This window comes from Salmo trutta, chromosome 19 (assembly GCF_901001165.1).
Source record: "Salmo trutta chromosome 19, fSalTru1.1, whole genome shotgun sequence".
Lineage (NCBI taxonomy): Eukaryota > Metazoa > Chordata > Actinopteri > Salmoniformes > Salmonidae > Salmo > Salmo trutta.
Genome location: NC_042975.1, coordinates 16,785,773 through 16,809,570, shown reverse-complemented (window position 1 = coordinate 16,809,570; position 23,798 = coordinate 16,785,773). Strand labels below are relative to the sequence as shown.

The following is a 23,798-nucleotide window of genomic DNA, read 5'->3' as shown; positions in this document are numbered from 1 at the left end:
GCTCAATATGCCAGAGAGCAGGGGGCACCATACTGTGTGGTTCATGCGGTGGTTACCAGTAAGCGGGGCATTGTCTATTGGAGGGCAGGGAATTTAACCAACAGATGGCCTGGGTTGACACTTTCCCTTCATTGAATCAGTTTTCCAAATAGGACATTTTAGATAAATGACAGATGCTGTGCTAGCTCTCGTAGCTCATAAAACAGTGGTTCTCCTCAAACAGGGTTGTTTTAATTAGGGCATGTTTCTTACTGGACAGCTGCAGTAGTAGTAGTTCTTCCCTGTTTTATTCCGTTTTTTCATTTAGTGCCTTATCACGAAACCCTGGTATGATGCGTTATGCAGCCCTGATATGGGTCCCCCTATACACTACAGTGTAATCTCTTATTTCTGGAGGAAAGAATGAGAGACTTTCCCAGTATAATCTCAGACGGATCTCAGATCGTCTTTACCTTTTGACTACAAAGCGGACCCCATGGCGCTCCTCCAGGATGCGTTTGAGTTTGGGCACTCCGTAGGTGCAGGGCCTCTTGAAGGGGATGTTGTCTGGGATGCCGATGATCTCCACGGCCTCTGGGTCACAGGCAATCTTCCGGTACGGCACTGGAACCATGTGGTCCAAGCCCAGGGCCTCCGCTAAAAATACAGGGGTTGTCAGAAATCATTGACTGACATCAATCATGAGACCCTACAATACTGTCTTAATTAGTATGTAATTAATGGATCAATTAATGGATGGATGGGTGGGTGTGGATAGATTAATAAGCAGTCATGACAGCTGAAAACGGACTAAAGACAATCATTCTATAGTAAAGAAAGTACATGAATAAAAGTGTTGAGAAAATGACCAATTGTATAAGGGACATTTTCCCAGAGAATCTCCATTAGACGTGCTTTTTGGACTAGGACTAACCTTAATATGGGTCTGGGAAACAGGAAAGTTTTAAAACCCTAAATGTTTTTATCAGCTAATGCCCTACAATAGGAAACCATGCTGAGAAAGAGTGGTTGACCATCTCACCATAGCGACTGTTGAACAGGATCTGCACACATTCTCTCAGTGTGTTTATGTCCTCAGTCTCTCGAATGAACGAGTCCCATTTTTCTGTTGAGCGCAAAAGAGAATAACGTAAACATAAAAATGGGGGTAAAAAATGGGAGAAAAAAAAGTAAGTTCTTCCATCTGTATGTCTACTTTCCACATGTATACTAACAGGTTTTTTTCTGGCTCAAAATAGAGCTTATGTGGTGGGCATCAGGGTTGGGGTCGATTCCAATTTTTATTTACAATTCAATTATTTAATTCACTCATGAAGTGGAGGATTTATGTTGAATTCCATTCGAATTTCAACAATCTTAAAGTTATAGAATTTAATTGGAATTAGACTTTTTGTATTGGAATTCAATTTGAATTGTAAAAAATGTATTCTTTGGAATTTAATTGGAATTCAATATTTGCATATTTCCAAGTTAATGAAATTAATGCACTTAGTATCACAAACTGTCTGCATGATTTGTTTTAGGTAATTTCAACTTGTATTCCTATATTTCAAGTATAGCTAGGCTGTCTAAACAGTGACATGATCAGCCTGACCATCTAAGGAAATTGCATTTGAATTTGTGGAATTGTTGGGGATAATATTAAATTGTGATTTTCATTTTTGGAATTTACCTAACATTGGAATGGAATTTACAGGGAAAGGGAATTGAATTATAACTGCATTTGTGGAATTAACCCCAACCCTGGTGGCCACGTCAGGGTGCAACATGCCCGTGGGTGTGGCGCAGGGCTGAATTCCCTATTCACAATTAGGTATAGAGTATGACAGTAAGCGTCATAATACCCATAAAACCTAACGCTCAAACAGGGAAATGGTTCCAATCACTTTTTACACCATTCATTTTTCCCATAGGGGATTTTAGAAACACTTAAAATAAGGGCTGTGTTTTGTGCAGGCTTACTCTAGCGAGACGTTTTGATACCCGTGTAAATCTCTATATGACAAGGTGATATGGACTGTCGTCCTTTGGTCTGGAGTCCAAATTGGAGATTTTTGGTTCCAACCGCTGTGTCTTTGTGAGACGCGGTGTGGGTGAACGGATGATCTCCGCATGTGTATTTCCCACCATAAAGCATGGAGGAGGAGGTGTTATAGTTTGGGGGTGATTTGCTGGTGACACTGTCTGATTTATTTAGAATTCAAGGCACACTTAACCAGCATGGCTACCACAGCATTCTGCAGCGATACGCCATCCCATCTTGTTTGGGCTGAGTGGGACTATCATTTGTTTTTCAAAAGGACAATGACCCAACACACCTTCCGGCTGTGTTAGGGCTATTTTACCAAGAAGGAGAGTGATGGAGTGCTGCATCAGATAACCTGGCCTCCACAATCCCCCGACCTCAACCAAATTGAGATGGTTTGGGATGAGTGGGACCGCAGAATGAAGGAAAAGCAGCCAACAAGTGCTCAGGATATGTGGGAACTCCTTCTAGACTGTTCCAGCATTCCATGTGAAGCTGGTTGAGAGAATGCCAACAGTGTACAAAGCTGTCATCAAGGCAAAGGGTGGCTATTTGAAGAATCTCAAATATAAAATATATTTAGATTTGTTTCACACTTTTTTGGTTACTACAAAAATGAAATAGTAGTAATTTCTCCATCATGTCAAACAACATGACAGTATTGCATTATTTGCTCTGCTCTGAAGCATATGGGAATGCAGCATTTGAATTGTGGCCTTACAAAGGAGAGGAGTCTATAACGTGGGGTAAAATCCATTGGTTGATTGATATGATTGTTGACATACCCCTCCCCTTTAATGAACTGCATTGTAGGATTCAGAGGAAAAAATTGCCAATAAGTGAGCTGACAAGTCATTCTCTTAGACTGAGTCTGTACCCAGAACTAGAGTATATGCATTGTCTGGCAGGGGGGTGAGGTGAGCTGCCTAAAGACTGAACCCTGTTCCACATTAATGAGCTGAGCCAAACTGAGCCAAGCCAAGCTGTACCGGTTACACAACCACCATAGTTGCTGGAACCATGAACAATGTGAATGGAAAATATCTGACCCGGCATAGATGGTTTGGGTCAAAACGATAGTGTGAAAAGGGTATGAGTTTGTGGCCTACAAGCGTGTGTCTATCTGTGTCCAGTTCCAGTTCAAGCCTACCTGACTTCTCATGAACTATGGAAAACAGAAGGCGCTTGGAGACGTGGATGCTGGGAGGACTTTGGCCCAACTCCCCTTGGAGTCCTATCCACTCACCTGAACAGACAAAATGGCAGAAATTAAACATTGATAAACATCATACTGATGCTTTCAGAGTTGAGTAAAACATGAAAAATCTAAATCCCATTATCAAAACTGATTCTCTATCAAATAAGTTATGTGAAATGACAGCCAGTAGTACAACCACTCACAAAAATGACAGGGAGAATAGTAACCACTCTCCTGCCAAATGAATAAAATCACAGACAATAATTAATGCATAAACAAGTGACTCAAAAAGGTGAGGGACTTTTCAGAAGTAACCTGGATATCCTTCAACTGCTACCACAGTAACAGCTTGTTCCTGTGGGGTCACATATCTCTTACCATTGTCGGAACTGTCCTTGACGGCCGTCCCTTTCTCCGCCCCCGCCGCCCAGGCCCCCAGGCGGTCTTTACCCAGGTTGAAGAGGGATGTGGGCTTGAGGTCCAGCTTGCCGTCGGGGTGTGGCTGGGAGGACATGGGCATGCCATACAGGAAGCTGGAGAGCATGGAGTTGCTGGCTGAGACTGAAGCGTTGGACACTTCCTGGGCGGTGGCGGCAGGCTTGGAGGCCGGGCCATGGTTAGCAAGGCTCTTGGTGGCGCTCGAGGAGGAGTTGTGGTTTCTGACGTCGCTGGCGCTTGACTTAGCCTCCCGCGAGGGCTCTGCTGTTGTTCTATAAACAGATGAAGAAGGAAACAGGAGAAGATAAAGCTGTGTGTCCATGTGAAACCTAATTATGACACACAAATAGCAACTTGTCACAATGTGCCTTATTCTTGGCTATTGAAGAAATCGTCCAGTTACTTTCTGTTGTTCAAAAGTAATCTAGAATCAGGTCTCCTCCTATCGCCTAACCATGAAGTCAACAACAAGACCAGCCCTGTATCAATCCTAATTATGCTGCTACACTTCTGCCATTTATGCACAGGAACAAGTCACGTAAGGGATTATACAGTTAAGTTTACATACACCTTAGCCAAATACATTTAAACTCAGTTTTTCACAATTCCTGACATTTAATCCTAGTAAAAATTCCCTGTTTTAGGGTCAGTTAGTGTATGTAAGTTTCTGACCCACTGGAATTGTGATACAGTGAATGATAAGTGAAACAATCTGTCTGTAAACAATTGTTGGAAAAATTACTTGTGTCATGCACAAAGTAGATGTCTTAACTGACTTGCCAAAACTATAGTTTGTTAACAACAAATTTGTGGATTGGTTGAAAACTAGTTTTAATGACTCCAACCTAAGTGTACGTAAACTTCCGACTTCAATTGTATGTACGTTATGGTGTACTGTATGGAGTCAGGTCACCTTTTGACAGTGAAGTGGATGCGGTTGCTCTGCTCAAGGATCTTCATTAAGGTCTTGGTGTCATACTCGGCAGGTTTCCTCAGGGCGATCCCCTCAGGCAGGCCGTGGGCCACCACAGAGCTGGGGTCCTTCAGGATCCACTCATAAGGCACAGGGACCAGGCTACTCTTCCCAACGGCCTCGCCTGGAAAATCATCACATACATACAGCATCAAATGACTAATGACTTGCTTTCAGTTGTGAGAATGTAGAAATGAGAAAAGGACATGTCAAATGATTGTTTGACATGTAGACACTGTAAAAATCAACATTCAATCATATCTGAAATTTGATTTCAGTTATGAGAAGGTTGAAATTAGAATGTTTAACGAGAAATTAGAAAGAATTCAAAAGGCGCAGACCTATACAAATTATATTTGTTCGGTGCTGTATTTTGAAGCCCTTACTGTAAAGCACACTGAATACTTCTTCCACCATTTTCCTCAAGACAAAGATGTTAGAGTGGGCATCTGTTGAGGCCCTCTGTTTGCTGTGCCCGCCCTCTTTGCCAAGCTTGCATGATTCATTTTCCTGGACATTGACATGGGCATTCACTGTCGTCAGCCCTTGTAGACAGGGCATCTCTGAAAGAGTCAAGCATGAGAAACTGAAGGGATTATATTTCTACTTTTCACCCTGTAAGTTTCACTCAAGGAAGGTCTATTCTGGTTCTCACTTGCTTTAGAAGAAGTAACGCTATGGATAAGAGCATCTGCCAACTGACTCAAATGTAAAACTAAAGATCGTCTTATTTAATTCCAAACCTTTAATAGACTCAGATAAAAACTGTTCAGCTCCAAGACAACAGCAGGATCTGTGAGCAAAATGTAGTTGCATTTTTGATCCAAGTGAAAAATCTAACCTAATCGTTAACCTGATTCAGCTTTTTTTGCCCACTACACAGGGAAGCACTCACTGCAAAACTTGTGGAAGTCTGTTTGTATTTCTCGCCGCGAGTTGAGGAAGACTCTTCCCTTCTCTGTTCCCACGGTGATCACGCTGTCCTCGTGCACGGTGACGCAAGCCACCTCGGCGTTGAGCTTTGACATGGCTGTGCACTGGAACACAGGTTAAAGACAAGGTCATAGGTAATCCACCTAATGGTCAGTGAATAAAGACAAAGATTTGCTATGGCTACTGTGAAGCTCAGGGTACATTTATGCATTAAACATTTAGCCTATCATCCTATACACCGGTTGGTTGTTTGGCAACAAAACCGTTGAGTGCGCAACTATGGGGCAAAACAGACTGGTCTGGCTTAGATTGTTGACAACATGTAAATTATATTTAGTCTCCAATGTTTATTGAAAACATAAATAAATGTGCGAGTCGAAAAAAGCTAAATTAGCATGATACAAGCTGAATTAATTGGAAAAGGCTGTGAAAATAAAAAGCCCGGTACACACTCAGCGCTCTGTTGACATTTCAGAGATATGCTTGTTTTATGTCCTGCGGATTCGAGAAGAAAGATGACGAGTTCAACAGGAAAGTCAGCCTGTCAGGTAGCCAGTAGCCTTACTACTGGCACAGAATCCAGCCTAGCTGACGCAATGCAATTTTCCGGATTTTTGACCACTTTTTTTCTCTGGCCTCCATTCATTTAAGTCACCCTAATTCTGGTAATCCTACAAGGGTAAAAACTCCAGTTTTACCTATTGGTCAAAATATGTGTTTTTGAAGAACAAGATAAAACTAGCTGAAATTAGCCATCTACGATTCCCCACATTGCAGCTTCTTGTCATTGTTGCTAGCTATCTGGCCATTCAGACTCACAACAACACAAAGACTTCTGCCCCATTGAAGCATGCGAATCATTTTCGTGAAGTTGTCAGCTAACACATCTAATAAATTACTCTTCTTCCGGCTTCCTCAGTGGTTCACTTCACAATGTTTTCTAAGGTCAATTTGTTTTTGTAAAGAGTCATCGAAATAAGACTGACTAATCAATCTTTCATATGGTTTTCCGTGGCCAGATTAATGATGTGTGTGTGTGTGTGACTAGTCGTACCACTGAGTCCAATGCAGACACTAGGCTGGTGAGGATCTCCTGTCTGGCTGACACCTGTGGGACACGCAGCTCAGCCCGGGAGTTAGTTCTTATCCCATCACATCCCGACTTCCTCATCTGCGCCATTCCTCCACTTAGGGGACACAAAACAGAGAGCAAAGTTGAGTAATCAAGAAGATGAACTGAAACGGTCATTTGTGTGTGTCTATGTAAATTCAATAAATGTGTATGGTGTCTCATCTGCATTCCACCAGTCACTTCTGGGAGTAGGGTGAAGTTGCCCCTGACATTGATCTTGGGTCCGTTTTGCATTTTCCCCACTGATGGATAAGGTAAAGATTGGGGAGGGGAAACTTCACCCCGGAGCTTGGTCTGAGTATGACAAGGAGGATGTGTATACGTGGTCAAAGTAAATTGGTTATGCTTGATAGACAAAGGCATGTCCTGCCATTTAAGATAACTAAAGCCTAGAAATGACTGAGCAGTAACCAAATGCACATGACATTGATCTGGAGGGAATAAGGTGTCACTCTGCCATTCATTGCTACAATAAAACAACAAGTAACCCATTTTGTTTGATTCTGACAACATGGTCAGGCTGCATTTTGAATTGTGATGAAACTTGGCAGTTGGAGGGGGGAAGGGTTGTCATTGGGTTGGAGGGGGGAGGTTTCTTCTCATTAAGAGGCTTTAAAAGTGACGGTAATACCCTGCATGTTATGCTAATGCCTAAATCCGTCACACACGTGAAAGTACCTAATTACGATAAGCCTTTGTCAGCCAATTAAAGCTAGCTCAGATTATTTATTTGAATCCCTTCATCCTTAACTTGCTTTCTTTAGACGGTACTCTAGGCAAAGAAATTATGTTCGCCCCCCATTGGGCCTAATTTCAATGTCATTTGGAAATGGATGGCCGAGTAGGAGCGAACTCGTAATTAGCCTATTTGCAGGGGAGTAACCTAACATTTTCATCACAAACATGTCAGCTGGCCACTACACACTCTGTGTCAAGACAAAGTCAAGGAAAGATAGGGTAAATAAAAGAGGGCGGGAAAGAGTGGGGCATAAAAATAATAAAATCGCAATCCTAATTCCAGGCCCTGCGTTCTCATGGCAACTGCAATCCGTCTCCTTGGAAACTAATCTCGAGGCATTTGAACAATGCAGCTCTGGCCTTTAATCTCTTCAGACACTGGGAGCCATTATCCTAGCCTCCGGGCAGCCCCAAACCACAGACTCAACACTGGGGGAGGACATAGAGAGAGAGACAGCCTCAGCTGCACCGATATGCCTGTCTGAAATCGGCCTCCCCTGAGCCCACAGCAAACATGAACCCCCTCAAACGATTACACCACCGAAATTGATGGTCTCTTTCACTCGTTATCTTTACGGCAAAAGAGGCACGAAAAATGAGAGAATGGGGCACCGTCATTTTGTTCGCAGCCAGAGAAAGCCACCAAAGATGACTTTTTGTGGCTGGCAGAGTTTAGGCTACTTCAAATGCAATGTCACTCAGTCACGAGCACAAATGTCAAAACAAAGAGCATAGACAATGACAAAAGCCACTGATGTTGAGATTGATTAATGCAAATGAACGAATATGGTTCCAGTTCCAATTTAGCTACTGGAAGTCAACACGAAATCTTCAGTTTCTTGGCAATTTCTCGCATGGAATAGCCTTCATTTCTCAGAACAAGAATAGACCGATGAGCTTCAGAAGAAAGGTATTGGCTTCTGGCCATTTTCAGCCTGTAATCGAACCCACAACTGCTGAAGCTCAAGATACTCAACTAGTCTAAAGAAGGCCAGTTGTATTGCTTCTATCATCAGCACAAGTTTTCAGCTGTGCTGACATAATTGCAAAAGGGTTTTCTAATGATCAATTAGCCTTTTAAAATGATAAACATGGATTAGCTAACACAATGTACCATTGGAACACAGGAGTGATGGTTGCTGATAATGGGCCTCTGTACGCCTACGTAGATATTCCACAAAAAAATGGTCTGTTTCCAGCAACAAAAGTAATTTACAACATTAACAATGTCTACACTGTATTTCTGATCAATTTGATGTTATTTTAACTGTATTTTTTTTGTGCTTTTCTTTAAAAAACAAGGACATTTCTAAGTACCCCAAACTTTTGAACGGTAGTGTGTGTGTGTGTGTGTATATATATATATATATATAAACTCAGCAAAAAAAGAAACATCCTCTCAATGTCAACTGCGTTTATTTTAAACAAACTTAACATGTGCAAAAATGTGTATGAACATAACAAGATTCAACAACTGAGACATAAACTGAACAAGTTCCACAGACAAGTGACTAACGGAAATTAAATAATGTGTCCCTGAACAATGGGGGGGGGCAAAATCAAAAGTAACAGTCAGTATCTGGTGTGGCCACCAGCTGCATTAAGTACTGCAGAGCATCTACTCCTCATGGACTGCACCAGATTTGCCAGTTCTTGCTGTGAGATGTTACCCCACTCTTCCACCAAGGCACCTGCAAGTTCCCAGTCATTTCTGGGGGGAATGACCCTAGCCCTCACCCTCCGATCCAACAGGTCCCAGACGTGCTCAATGGGATTGAGATCCGGGCTCTTCACTGGCCATGGCAGAACACTGACATTCCTGTCTTGCAGGAAATCACGCACAGAACGAGCAGTATGGCTGGTGGCATTGTCATGCTGGAGGGTCATGTCAGGATGAGCCTGCAGGAAGGGTACCACATGAGGGAGGAGGATGTCTTCCCTGTAACGCACAGCGGTGAGATTGCCTACAATGACAACAAGCTCAGTCCGATGATGCTGTGACACACTGCCCCAGACCATGACAGACTGTCCACCTCCAAATCGATCCCGCTCCAGAGTACAGGCCTCGGTGTAACGCTCATTCCTCCGATGAAAAACGCGAATCCGACCATCACCCCTGGTGAGACAAAACCGCGACTCATCAGTGAAGAGCACTTTTTGCCAGTCAGGTCTGGTCCAGCGACGGTGGGTTTGTGCCCATAGGCAACGTTGTTGCCGGTGATGTCTGGTGAGGACCTGCCTTACAACAGGCCTACAAGCCCATCTCAGCCTACTGCGGACAGTCTGAGCACTGATGGAGGGATTGTGCGTTCCTGGTGTAACTCGGGCAGTTGTTGTTGCCATCCTGTACCTGTCCCGCAGGTGTGATGTTCGGATGTAACGATCCTGTGCAGGTGTTGTTACACGTGGTCTGCCACTGCGAGGACAATCAGCTGTCCATCCTGTCTCCCCGTAGCGCTGTCTTAGGCATCTCACAGTACGGACATTGCAATGTATTGCCCTGGCCACATCTGCAGTCTTCATGCCTCCTTGCAGCATGCCTAAGGCACATTAACGCAGATGAGCAGGGACCCTGGGCATCTTTCTTTTAGTGTTTTTCAGAGTCAGTAGAAAGGCCTCGTTAGTGTCCTAAGTTTTCATAACTGTGACCTTAATTGTCTACCGTCTGTAAGCTGTTAGTGTCTTAACGAGCGTTCCACAGGTGCATGTTTATTAATTGTTTATGGTTCATTGAACAAGCATGGGAAACAGTGTTTAAACCCTTTACAATGAAGATCTGTGAAGTTATTTGCATTTTTACAAATTATCTTTAAAAGACAGGGTCCTGAGAAAGGGACATTTCTTTTTTTGCTGAGTTATATATATATATATATATATATATATATATATATATATATATATATATATATATATATATATATATATATATCTATCTATATACACACACACACACACAAAAAAAAACATTGCAAACTTTGACTACTGGCAAGGTTAAAACAAATACAATTAAACTGGTTGCAATAATAGCTTATCTCTCTACTTATGGCCAGTAATTTCAGACTGTAGGCTAAACATAGACCTATAATGCAATGATACCAACAGGCTACAGTACTTAAAATGTGTTGCCTGTTCCTTAATTGTAAGATGAAGTAGCCTAGACCTAAGAAACAAAAGGAACCACAACAGTATGACTACACTTCAGAACACTTCCCTGGTATGTGAGTACACCCTGATCTTAAAATGATACAAGTCTGCTCTGGCTGCCATGCTTAAATGCTCCAGCTAATGACATCCTAAGTCCTAACCCATTTGAGTCTCCCCTGAGGAAGCCGGCACTGTTATTTTCTTCATGCCATGCAAACCTCTCCAGGCTGCAGGGGGCAGAGCGTATCCTTTACTTGTTGAATAATTGCCCAAGCAGTATTTAGCCAGAGACATTAGGCTACAATGTTCTCAGAAGAAGGGGTATCGTGGTTTTCTGAGCTAATTTTGCACCAAGAGGCTTGTGGTATTCGCTGCTATTGATGCACAATACTTTGCTAATACCCCTTAAAAAGCCATTACGGTCACAGACATTTTGAAGACCACAACTGCATCTACATTCGTGGCCAAAAGTTTTGAGAATGACACAAATATGAATTTCCACAAAGTTTGCTGCTTCAGTGTCTTTAGATATTTTTGTCATATGTTACTATGGAATACTTAAGTATAATTACAAGCATTTCATGAGTGTCAAAGGCTTTTATTGACAATTACATGAAGTTGATGCAAAGAGTCAATATTTGCAGTGTTGACACTTCTTTTTCAAGACCTCTGCAATTCGCCATGGAATGCTGTCAATTAACTTCTGGGCCAGATCCTGACTGATGGCAGCCCATTCATGCATAATCAATGCTTGGAGTTTGTCAGAATTTGTGGGTTTTTGTTTGTCCACCCACCTCTTGAGGATTGACCACAAGTTCTCAATGGGATTAAGGTCTGGGGAGTTTCCTGGCCATGGACCCAAAATATTGATGTTTTGTTCCCCAAGCCACTTAGTTATCACTTTTGCCTCATGGCAAGGTGCTCCATCATGCTGGAAAAGGCATTGTTCGTCACCAAACTGTTTCTGGATGGTTGGGAGAAGTTGCTCTCGGAGGATGTGTTGGTACCATTCTTTATTCATGGCTGTGTTCTTATGCAAAATTGTGAGTGAGCCCACACATGAATGGTCTCAGGATGCTTTACTGTTGGCATGACACAGGACTGATGGTAGCGCTCACCTTGTCTTCTCCTGACAAGCTTTTTTCCGGATGCCCCAAACAAACAATCAGAAAGGGGATTCATCAGAGAAAATGACTTTACCCCTGTCCTCAGCAGTCCAATCCCTGTACCTTTTGCAGAATATCAGTCTATCCCTGATGTTTTTCCTGGAGAGAAGTGGCTTCTTTGCTGCCCTTCTTGACACCAGGCCATCCTCCAAAAGTCTTTGCCTCACTGCACGTGCATATGCACTCACACCTGCCTGCTGCCATTCCTGAGCAAGCTCTGTACTGGTGGTGCCCCGATTCCACAGCTGAATCAACTTTAGGAGACAGTCCTGGCTCTTGCTGGACTTTCTTGGGCGCCCTGAAGCCTTCTTCACAACAATTGAACCACTCTCCTTGAAGTTCTTGATGATCCAATAAATGGTAGATTTAGGTGCAATCTTACTGGCAGCAATATCCTTGCCTGTGAAGCCCTTTTTGTGCAAAGCAATGATGATGGCACATGTTTCTTTCCAGGTAACCATGGTTGACAGAGGAAGAACAATGATTCCAAGCACCACCCTCCTTTTGAAGCTTCCAGTCTGTTATTCGAACTCAATCAGCATGACAGAGTGATCTCCAGCCTTGTCCTCGTCAACACTCACACCTGTGTTAACAAGAAAATCACTGACATGATGTCAGCTGGTCCTTTTGTGGCATGGCTGAAATGCAGTGGAAATATTTTGGGGGGATTCAGTTCATTTGCATGACAAAGGGGGACTTTGCAATTAATTGCAATTCATCGGATCACTCTTCATAACATTCTGGAGTATATGCAAATTACCATCATACAAACTGAGGTAGCAGACTTTGAAAATTTAAATTTGTGTCATTCTCAAAAGTTTTGGCCACGACTGTACAGTTGAAGTCGAAAGTTTACATACACCTTAGCCAACTACATTTAAACTCAGTTTTTCCACAATTCCTGAAATTTAGCAAAAATCCCTGTCTTCGGTCAGTTAGGATCACCACTATATTTTAAGAATGTGAAATGTCAGAATAATAGTAGAGAGAATGATTTATTTCAGCTTTTATTTCTTTCATCACATTCCCAGTGGGTCAGAAGTTTACATACACTCAATTAGTATTTGGTAGAATTGCCTTTAATTGTTTAACTTTAGTCAAACATTTCGGGTAGCCTTCCACAAGCTTCCCACAATAAGTTGGGTGAATTTCTGCCCATTCCTCCTGACAGAGATGGTGTAACGGAGTCAAGTTTGTAGGCCTCCTTGCTCGCACACGCTTTTTCAGTTCTGCCCACAAATGTTCTATAGGATTGAGGTCAGGGCTTTGTGATAGCCACAACAATACCTTGTCTTTGTTGTCCTTAAGCCATTTTGCCACAACTTTGGAAGTAGGCTTGGGGTCATTGTTCATTTGGAAGACCCATTTGCGACCAAGCTTTAACTTCCTGACTGATGTCTTGAGATGTTGCTTCAATATATCCACATAATTTTCCTACCTCATGATGCCATCTATTTTGTGAAATGCACCAGTCTCTCCTGCAGCAAAGCACCCCCACAACATGATGCTGCCACCCCCGTGCTTCACGGTTGGGATGGTGTTCTTTAGCTCGCAAGCCTCCCCCTTTTTCCTCCAAACATAATGATGGTCATTATGGCCAAACAGTTCCATTTTTGTTTCATCAGACCAGAGGACATTTCTCCAAAAAGTACGATCTTTGTCCCCATGTGCAGTTGCAAACCGTAGTCTGGCTTTTGTATGGCGATTTTGGAGCAGTGGCTTCTTCCTTGCTGAGCGGTCTTTCAGGTTATGTCGATATAAGACTCGTTTTACTGTGGATATAGATACATTTGTACCTGTTTCCTCCAACATCTTCACAAGGTCCTTTGCTGTTGTTCTGGGATTGATTTTCACTTTTCGCACCAAAGTACGTTAATCTCTAGGAGACAGAATGCGTCTCCTTCCTGAGTGGTATGACGGCTGCGTGGTCCCATGGTGTTTATACTTGCGTACTATTGTTTTTTCTGATGTCTTGGCTGATTTCTTTTGATTTTCCCATGAGGTCAAGCAAAGAGGAACTGAGTTTGAAGGTAGGCCTTGAAATACATCCACAGGTACACCTCCAATTGGCTCAAATTAGCCTATCAGAAGCTCAAATTAGCCTATGAGAAGCTTCTAAAGCCATGACATACTTTTCTGGTATTTTCCAAGCTGTTTAAAGGCACAGTCAACTTAGTGTATGTAAGTTTCTGAACCACTGGAATTGTGATACAGTGAATGATAAGTGAAACAATCTGTCTGTAAACAATTGTTGGAAAAATTACTTGTGTCATGCACAAAGTAGATGTCCTAACCGACTTGCCAAAACTACAGTTTGTTAACAAGAAATTTGTGGAGTGGTTGAAAAACGAGTTTTAATGACTCCAATCTAAGTTTATGTAAACTTCCAACTTCAACTGTAAATCGTTAGACTCAGTACTGATCATTGACTTTTAATTGCATTGAACTCTGGGCATGCCAGGCATAATCGCTGAGGCTGTAGGCCTACTAAGCTTTATAAATGCATCAACTAGGCTATTATGCCTGCGTTGTGGGATAGGCCGAGCCATGAGAACATGTCCTCTGGTTGGGAGATCCAGCTAGTTCTGGAATAATTCAACTACATGGAACAACTTCAAACCTCTCCTCGGGACCCAGTCATTCCATGTAGTTGAACTATTCCAGAACTAGCGCACTTGATTCAATTTATCAACTAGCCTAATCATCAAGCCCTTAAAAACTTGAGTCTCCCCTGACGGGAGCCAGCACTGTTATTTTCTTCATGCTAAGCAAACCTCTCCAGGCTACAGAGCTTATCCTTTACTTGTTGAATAATTGCCAAAGCAGTATTTAGCCAGATATTAGGCTACAATGTTCTCAGAAGGGGTATCATGGTTTTCTGAGCTGATTTTGCACTAAGAGGCTTGTGGTGCTTGCTACCATTGATACACAATACTTTGCTAATATCCCTTAAAAAGCCATTCCGGTCACAGACCTTTTGAAGACCACAACTCCATCATTGAGCTGATCATTGACTTTTAATTGCATTGAACTCTGGGCATGCCAGGCATGATCCCAGAGGCTGTAGGCCTACTTAGCTGTATACATACATCAGCTAGGCTATTATGCCTGCATTGCATGAGAACATCTCCTCTGGTTGGGAGATCCAACTAGTTCTGGAATAGTTCAACTTTCATGGAACGACTGGGGGTCCCCGTGGAAAGGTTTGAAGCCGTTTCATGTAGTTGAACTATTCCAGCAGTCCCCGAGGATAGGTTTTAAAAAGGCTGACCTAGAGCCTAGACATAGCCAGGGGTGTCAAACTCATTCCACAGAGGGCTGAGTGTCTGCAGGGTTTTGTTTTTTCCTTTCAATTAAGACCTAAACAACTAGGTGAGGGGAGTTCCTTCCTAATTAGTGACCTTAATTCATCAACCAAGTACAAGGGTGGAATGAAAACCCGCAGCCACGTGTCAATCTAGATTAATGTTAGCAAGTATTCCTGCAATTCAGCTAACTAGGGAAAACATGAGGTGAAATAAAATATTGGGATCATTCAAAAGTAGGAAAGATAAAGGCCTAACAATTGAAATGGACCTGTGGCTTTCACAAAATACGTTTAAAATCACAGTTACTTTGTTGCAGAGTTTAGGCTAATTATTGGAAGTGACAACCTGTCGCGGGGTGAAGATCTAGCCAAAACAGTTTGTCCAGAAGATATGCTCTCCTTCCGGGTCGAAATGTCCTTATGCCCATATTTGCAATTGCACTTTAGGGTACTTCAATTGCATTGAAATGGTTTAAAAACGTGCTTCAATACAGAAATAGAAGGTGACGTTGTACTCCTAATAATCCCACAACAATTTACGGCAAACGGAGAAGATTGAAATAGGGCTAGTTTTATATTAAACTTTTCCGTCAGCATGCTAGGCTATAGCTAATGTTAAAGCAGCTCATTAAATTCCATGAAAATGTGTCACTATAGTTGGGGTGAGTAGCTGCCAGAAGTGTTGTGGAATTAAATGGGCTGCTTTGGCATTAACTACCAAGAATGAAGACGAAAAAAGCAGTTTAATACAAATTTTTTAAATCTTCTCGATTTCCTGTAAATTGTTGTGGCATAAGAGTACAGCAACATCTTCCATCCCTGGATTGAGGTCCATTTTCATACCATTCCACTTGAAGTTCAGGATAGCCTAGTGCGGCAGGGTAGCCTAGTAGTTAGAGCAGGGGTGTCAAACTCATTTTAGCTCAGGGGCCACATGGAGGAAAATCTATTCCCAAGTGGGCCGGACCGGTAAAATCATGGTATATATATATATAACTTAAAAACAACAACTTCAGATTGTTTTCTTTGTTTTAATACGATCAACATAAAACATAAAGCTGGAGCCTGAGGACAGTGTGTCCACAATAGTACAAGCACAACATCACTATTAATCATAAAACACCTCAAGTTTATTTGAAAATTCTAAAGAAAAAGAACACACAAACACACAATGCCTCAGTGATTCACAGAACTATATCAGGGTGTCTCATGCAGCACTTTAAGTGGGGTTGCATAGTTTGACTCCTGATACCTGGCATCTTTTAGCTTTCACCAGCACATCAATATCAGGCGTCACATCCTGAGTGGCAGCCAACTTCAGGATGTGATTCAAGTGCTTGTGGGTGAGCCTTGAGCGCAGCTTTGGTTTTATTTATGCTCATTACAGAGAAAACTTGCTCACAAAGATATGTGATTGCAAACATGCACAACAGTTTTGCAGCGAGGGCTGTCAAATTGGGGTAACCTGGCAAGAGATTCTGATAAAATGTGTCCAAGCCAGCTGCGGCAAATTTACCCTTCATATCCGAGTCACACTGCAAGTCTATTATTTCAAGTTGGATGCTGACGGGCAGATCAGAGGGATTCACGGTGAATGGCGAGCAAAAAACGTTGAAGTCTTTCTCCACTTCACCAAAAATCTGAAAGCGTTGCTCAAACTCCCGTAACAGTCCCGTTATTATATCTTTGAACCGCTTCATGTCTGCCACATGTTGGGTCGCGTACACATTTTTCAGACAGGGGAAGTGAGCTGCATCACCACCGGCGAGTTGCGTCTCCCACAATGACAGCTTCAACTTGAAAGAACGTATGCTGTCATAATACTGCGTGACGACTTTGTTGCTGTAACGGCTTCGGTAGTCGGGTAGGAGGAATGAGGCGCAGGAAGCAGCGAACACAGGGAGTGGTGTTTTTAATAACACAGGATAAACAAAAGTTCCCAACCATAGGGAATAAAATACAAAATAGACGACCAGGTAAAGCCGACAAACAACACGTCGTCAATGAACACAAATGAATCCCGCACAAACAACAGACGGGCCAGCTAAACTAAATACCCCCTCTAATAGCTAATTGGCCACAGGTGCCCAAAACCAAAAAGGGATCGGTAGTAGCTAATAGGCCGGTGACGACGACCGCCGAGCGCCACCCGAGCAGGAGGGGGCTCCACCGTCGGTGGGAATCGTGACAGTTGCGCCCTTGCAGCTGTTTGTTCAAGTTATTCAGGTGCTCTGTAACATCCACCATAAATGCAAGGTCCTGCATCAATTCTGCAGAATGAAATTCTAACACTGGTTTGCCCTTTTCTTCCATGAACTGTTCAATTTCTTCTCGTAAATCAAAGAAACGCCTAAGTACAGCACCTCGGCTTAACCATCTTACCTCAGTGTGGTATGGCAGGCCATAGATGTGGTCTTTCTCTCTGAGAAGGCTGTCAAACTGACGGTGATTCAGGCTTCTGGATCGGATGAAATTAACAGTTTGGATGACCACCTTCATGACGTTATCCATCTTTAATGACTTGCAACACAAAGCCCCCTGGTGCAAAATACAGTGAAAAGTCCAAAAATCACGTCCTCCATTTGCAGATTGCACTTTCTCTCTGAACTTTGTCACAACGCCTGCTTTTTCCCCGATCATTGAGGGCGCACCATCTGTAGCCAGGCTGACAGCGCGGGACCAGTCCACTCCGACCCTGTCCAGCGCGCCGACGAGTGCGGTGAAAATATCAGCTGCTGTCGTTGTATCTGTCATCGGCACCAACTCCACGAACTCCTCGGTGACGGTCAATGTGTCATCAACTCCGCGGATGAAAATGGCCAGTTGTGCAACATCTGTAATGTCCGTGCTTTCATCAATTGCAACTGAAAACCCAATAAATGACTTTACTTTTTGCTTCAACTGGCTGTCCAAATCCACTGAAAGATCGGAAATCCTGTCTGCAACTGTGTTTCTTGTCAGGCTGATATTTGCAAAAGCCTGGCGCTTTTCAGGGCACACAATCTCCGCTGCCTTTATCATGCATGTTTTTACAAATTCACCCTCACTAAATGGTTTTGAAGCCACTGCGATTTCATTAGCAATGAGGTAGCTAGCTTTCACTGCAGCGTCACTGATGTCTCGGCTGTGAGTAAACACAGACTGCTGTTTCTTCAGACCCGCCAACAGTTCATTCACCTTCTCTCTTCTCCGCTGTCCTTGAAAGTTGTCATATTTGTCGGCATGAAGACTCACATAGTGGCGACGAAGGTTATACTCTTTCAGCACTGCAACATGCTGTGAACACACCAAACACACAGCTTTCCCATTCAATTCCGTGAATAAATAGGAGGATGACCATTTTTCTTGGAACACTCTGCACTCTGCGTCCACTTTTCTTTTTGACAGAGACATATTGGGGCAATGAGGGTGCCAAAGCACCTAATATTAAAAGTAGAAGCCGTAATAAATATCGCGGGCAAAACAAAGTAGCGCATCCGGACTGGCTGCACTTGCTTGACCTACTTGCTCTGCTCAGGTATAAACAGTTTGCTTGCTTAACACAATTGATATTGCGCCATCCAGTGGACACAATTGGAACAGCAGTTTCTTTTATTGAAAAATTGCAGCTCATTTTTATACTTTACAAAATCATCTCGCGGGCCGGATTAAACCCCTTTGCAGGCCTGATCCGGCCCGCGGGCCGGACGTTTGACACCCCTGAGTTAGAGCATTGGACTAGTAACCGAAATGTTGCAAATTCAAATCCCCGAGCTGACATGGTAGAAATCTGTCGTTCTGCCCCTGAACAAGGCAGTTAACCCACTGTTCCTAGGCGTCATTGAAAATAAGAATTTGTTCTTAGCTGACTTGCCTAGTTAAATAACGGTAAAATAAAAACATATTGGGATATGGTTGTTTTAACTAGGAGAGTATACTTTCTAGTCAATGTTTTGGCTAGTGAAAATCTGCGTAAATGTAGTGCATTTAAAAAAAACTATATATATATACACACACACATACTTTAACAAGGTGTTGCAAATGTTGAAGTCTGTAGCTCGTTAAATCAGTGGTCAGCTCCCATGGGGGAAAAAACTAGGAAATAAAAGGCACAAGATCCACAAAAATGCTTTTTTTTTTATTTTAGCGAGCAATTTCAATTGTATTTGATAAAGCTCCTAGCTAACTACCTTCCTAACGTTACTGGAGAATGAGTAGGCTATATGGAGTTACCGCTTGAAACATTTACTGATACAGCATGGGGATTCACTACTGTAGCTAGCTGCCTTTACACACGTCTCAGGTAATGTCAGAAGACCTTGCATGCATTGGGATGTGGCTCTTAGGTAAACTGCATGTGAAGCTTGTTTCAGGTGAACTTCAGTGATGTATGTGTTCATGACATGAAAATCAGCTACACGCCCAACTCCAGATTAGCTAGCTACATTCATTGGGGAGGTTTGCATCCAGACTGTGTGTAGCTAACTAGCCAATGTTACAGAAAAGTAGAACGCAAGAGTCACGTTAACTAGCTAAATGAGATCGGGATGACCAAACCACAGATTAAATCAATATATTTGACAAAATTGAGCATGACAGTTGTGAAAGCGTTTTTCAACCAACAATGAATGTGGTCTGGCTAACGTTAGCTGGCTAGATAATTTTGACATGATTGAACGAAAACGCTTGCTGCTGAGAAACTTAATTAACTAGTTACTGTAGCTAACTAAACTAGCAAGCTACCACCAAAGTAAAATGGTTGACGTGGTCTTGAATAAGGTCTTAATGTATCCTCAAACTGTAATGTGCCATCTGCAGGCAACAAAAAAACGACCGGAGGGCTGGCTAGCTATATTATCTAGCTAGCTTTCTTTCTTGATAATGTTAGCTATCAAGCTAGCTACATTTATCCATCAATGAGCACGCCAAAACAAAGACTTCTCGTATCAGTGTGCAGAATTTAGTTGCAGTTGGCTCGCTGCGAATATAACGCTGTAACGTTACACCGTTTAGCTAGCTACAGAAATGTAAATGAGCTCATACCATTTATTTGCATCTAGCTAGATATATATAGCTAAAGAAATCGCGAGATGATTCAATCGACGAATTAGCTAGCTAGCCACAATAACGGGTTAGCTAACTGGCCCATCTCCTCCCCCAGAATTATAATCTGTAATTTCACAATTTGTACAGTCATAAAGTCACGTGCTCACAAAACACGGTTTTATGTTCGTAGTTAATAAATATTACAATAGCATGAGGCATACTTTACCAAAAACAACGTTTAAATGTCGTTATGCTGTCAATCCCGTAATAGGGTTATTCCCCGTTTAATCCAACCGCAACTGTAGAATTCCCATCTAAAATGTAGCATTATCGTGTTTTCGAAACCTTGTGATCTGAAGCATTATTGCACAAAATCGCTTGCAAAACGTTATCGCCGAGATTATTTGTCCATTTTCCCAGTTTCTCTCTCTTTTCTTTAACAGTGGAGTATGTCCCCTTTCCCCTTTGTTCTGTAATCCAGTAAAATTGAAAGTCATTCGCCTCCGCTAATCCCAGCCCAACTCAACAACAGCATCTATTGGCTGTAATTTACATATAGGATTAAGCAACCTCTGGGAAACCATAGGGGGGAACTACCTCAATGGGGGAAACTCATCAGGAGAAGGACGTGATGCGACAAACAAACAGGATATTTCACTTTTCAGATTCAAACCTCTGGTAAAAACAAATATACCAGTCAGCATTAAACATTTTACTAAATAGCCTTACAAAACATTTAGACTAGACTGCACCGAAATGACTCTAAACACAAATTGACTAATATAATAATATTTATTATAGTGGACAATGTATTAATTGACAGGTTAATAATGTTGGTGAATTATTGGTATTGACTCTCTACAATAGTGAAAAAGGGAACACCTAAATAATGCATTAGGATAGCAATACAATACCTCTGTATGATATCAAGAGTTTAATTGTGAACTATTTTGGTCAGCCACCTGAGCAGTGCCATAACTGTCCCTATGCATGTGATCCTGCTCGCTTTATTGGTTACATTGGCCAAGTACATAAATCATGAATAGCAGTTTACTTTGCCCCTAGTGTTCAAGAGCAGTATTTTACTCTATCAGGTCCCACTTGTAGAAATACATTTCTGGAAACCTTCAAACCATTTGTTGCTACACTTTTTTCACCCCCTCACTTCACAGCCTCTATTTTGGAAAATGTTCCATGAATGCTATACATCACTTCCACAAGTGAGCCAAATTGTTTACACAGTCAGCAATGGGAGCTTAGTGTTTGGTGTGTGCTAATGTGCATGTGCAACAGTATTTATTTGTGAGTGATTGTACTTAAAGGTTAATACGTGTTCAATAAAGGCATAACAAAACTTCAGAAAAGACCATCAAATGTCCACTTGAAATAAAACACCACAATCCTTTTCCCACATTGTTAATATTTAATGACTCAATCTCAGAAATCATTACAGCAATAAAGGGTATGAAGTGTTTCCCATCTGAAAAAAGGCAATATACATTTTCCAATGACAGTTTGTAACTTCAGTTTCGCTGAGCGAGGGCCAGCCCAACACTTTGTCCATGCAATGTCAAACCCAAGTCTTACATTCCACATTACTCACATCAAGATAATGTTCTCCCAAAGACAATCTGCATTTCAAATCGCACGCTATTCCCTATATTGTGCACTACTTTTGACCAGTGCCAAAAAGTAGTGCACTATATAGGGAATAGGGTGCCATTTGAGACATAACCAGAATGTCAACCAATATCCTGTAAATACAGTAATGGACTACACTTAGTATTTCCCTGTTGGCTTGTTAAATGGAGATATCATTTGGAAGACCATAATGCATCAATTCTGTACGTTATGATTAGGATTTGTTTAAACGTCATCCATATGTGTGTTCTTCAACCAAGGGAGGGAGCAGTTACAGTAGGGTTGTGTCATAAATGGCACTATATTTCCTATATATTTCACTACTTTTGACCAGGGTCCATAGGGCTCTGGTCAGAAGTAGTGCACTATATTGGGAACAGGGTGTCATTTGGGATACACCCTAGAACATTCCATTGTTTGGATTGTGCTCAAAACAGCCCTTGAGTGGCCTACTCCAATCAAAGGACAAAGTGATCCCATGGTATGGTCAAATGTCTTTAGATAAATGATCAACAATAAGAAGTTAATACTGGTATTTTTTTAAACCCCTGTTTACGGAAACACTTCAAAGTGGTACGGTTTCCCACTATCTAGTGAAGCCATAGTGAAATTAATGGATAACTCAGTTCAAATTAGTAAACCATTAAACTGATAGCTATTTGGTGCAAATACGGCGCCGAGTTGGATTGGTTCAGTTGGCTAAATACACGTTTACAGTATGCACAATTCTGATAATGCAGCTATTTCACAACATCAGCCAAAATCCAGCAGCATAACCGTTTCATTCATGTTCGCTACAGAGCAAGAGTCCTTGAACATGAAGGAGCTTGAGAAAATTGTTCTGAACGTAACTGGCCAAATCAAATCAGCTACAGTGCTCTAAGTAGGTTCAAAAGCAGTGTGGCAAATAAATAACAAAAAGTGGTGGATTGAGGCCAAATTCTTCTTCTTTGCTTTCAATCAGACACCAGAGTCATTCCATTCTCCGGAGTCACAATTAGTAATTCACAAAAGAGTTGCTCATGAGTTGTAGGGTCATGATCTCTAATAAACTACCATAAAAGGTTCTCCCATGTCCAATACCATCCTTGGAGGTAGTCTGCAGGGTAGGTATCAGTTTACAAAGGTCGTACCGATTATTATTCACCTCCATGTCCATTTTACAGTATCTTTGATCTGTCTTAAGATTGGCTAAAGGGTGATTTTATTTTTTGCAATAGATTAAATGTACATATTGAGAGTCATTGTTTTGGTAGTCATTGTTTTGGTGGTAACTGTAAACAGAAAATGGCTTCTGGAGTCCAATGGAGTGCTAGTCCCAAGTCTTAACGTCGTAGTGACTTATTTTTCTTTTAAAATGTAGCTATGCATTTCCCCAATTCAAGATGGGCTCTTCTTCTCCTATATTAGTGTTGTTCCTGGGGAGGAAGCCATGAAGTTGAAGAAGAAAAAGTTCAAATAATCTATCAAATACATATGTCAGAATATTAATTTAGGGCACAGATGAAATGGAGATTCTCTATTGAGCATGCTTTTAAGTCTAGAACGGGTAGGCAACCCTGTTCCTGGAGTGCCGCAGGATTTTGTTCCAATTAGGCACCACACCTGACCAACTGAGCTAATTGATCAGTTCAGTGATGGTCTAAATTCAACACACCTGGTCTTCTAGGCTAGTTAAATCAAACACATGAATTGCAGGACCAGGGCTGCCTACCCCTGGTCTAGAACTAGGCTTTATCTGTGTTCGGTAAACCAGACATTAATGTTGTATTTATGTAACTCATTGTGGGAATGGCAATAAAGAATAAAAAAGTGCAGCATGCATTCAGTACATCTCTAGACAGTGAGTCTATATTTAACTGATCTATGGAGCGAAGATAAATGTAATTGATGTGACATATAACATGCGTGATTGATATAGGAGGTGTGGTATATGGCTAATATACCACGGCTAAGGGCTGTTCTTATGCACAACGCAACATGCCTGCTGGATACAGCCCTTAGTCGTGGTATATTGGCCATATAACACAAACCCCTGAGGTGCCTTATTGCTATTATAAACTATTACCAGCATAAT

At 41.9% G+C, this 23,798-nt stretch overlaps 2 protein-coding genes across 8 annotated transcripts in view; both read right to left on the bottom strand.

Annotated features, from left to right (window-relative positions):
- The window catches only part of gtf2ird1 (GTF2I repeat domain containing 1), a 57,150-nt gene extending 36,466 nt beyond the window's left edge, over window positions 1–20,684 (bottom strand). For 2 of the 3 annotated variants that reach the window (XM_029699919.1, XM_029699918.1), the window contains exons 1-9: window positions 20,307–20,684; window positions 6,623–6,755; window positions 5,531–5,672; window positions 5,022–5,198; window positions 4,576–4,759; window positions 3,603–3,934; window positions 3,177–3,272; window positions 1,022–1,105; window positions 453–636 (exon numbers count right to left, since the gene is read on the bottom strand). In XM_029699919.1, coding sequence (XP_029555779.1) covers window positions 453–636; window positions 1,022–1,105; window positions 3,177–3,272; window positions 3,603–3,934; window positions 4,576–4,759; window positions 5,022–5,198; window positions 5,531–5,672; window positions 6,623–6,748 — 1,325 coding nt within the window. In that variant the 5' untranslated portion in view covers window positions 6,749–6,755; window positions 20,307–20,684. The remainder of the gene's footprint in view (window positions 1–452; window positions 637–1,021; window positions 1,106–3,176; window positions 3,273–3,602; window positions 3,935–4,575; window positions 4,760–5,021; window positions 5,199–5,530; window positions 5,673–6,622; window positions 6,756–20,306) is intronic. The other variant, XM_029699917.1, reaches the window with a different exon arrangement.
- A 799-nt stretch (window positions 20,685–21,483) lies between these two features.
- The window catches only part of clip2 (CAP-GLY domain containing linker protein 2), a 96,415-nt gene continuing 94,100 nt past the window's right edge, over window positions 21,484–23,798 (bottom strand). For all 5 annotated transcript variants that reach the window (XM_029699913.1, XM_029699912.1, XM_029699914.1 and 2 more), the window contains one exon: window positions 21,484–23,139. In XM_029699913.1, the coding sequence (XP_029555773.1) occupies window positions 23,128–23,139 (12 nt within the window). In that variant the 3' untranslated portion in view covers window positions 21,484–23,127. The remainder of the gene's footprint in view (window positions 23,140–23,798) is intronic.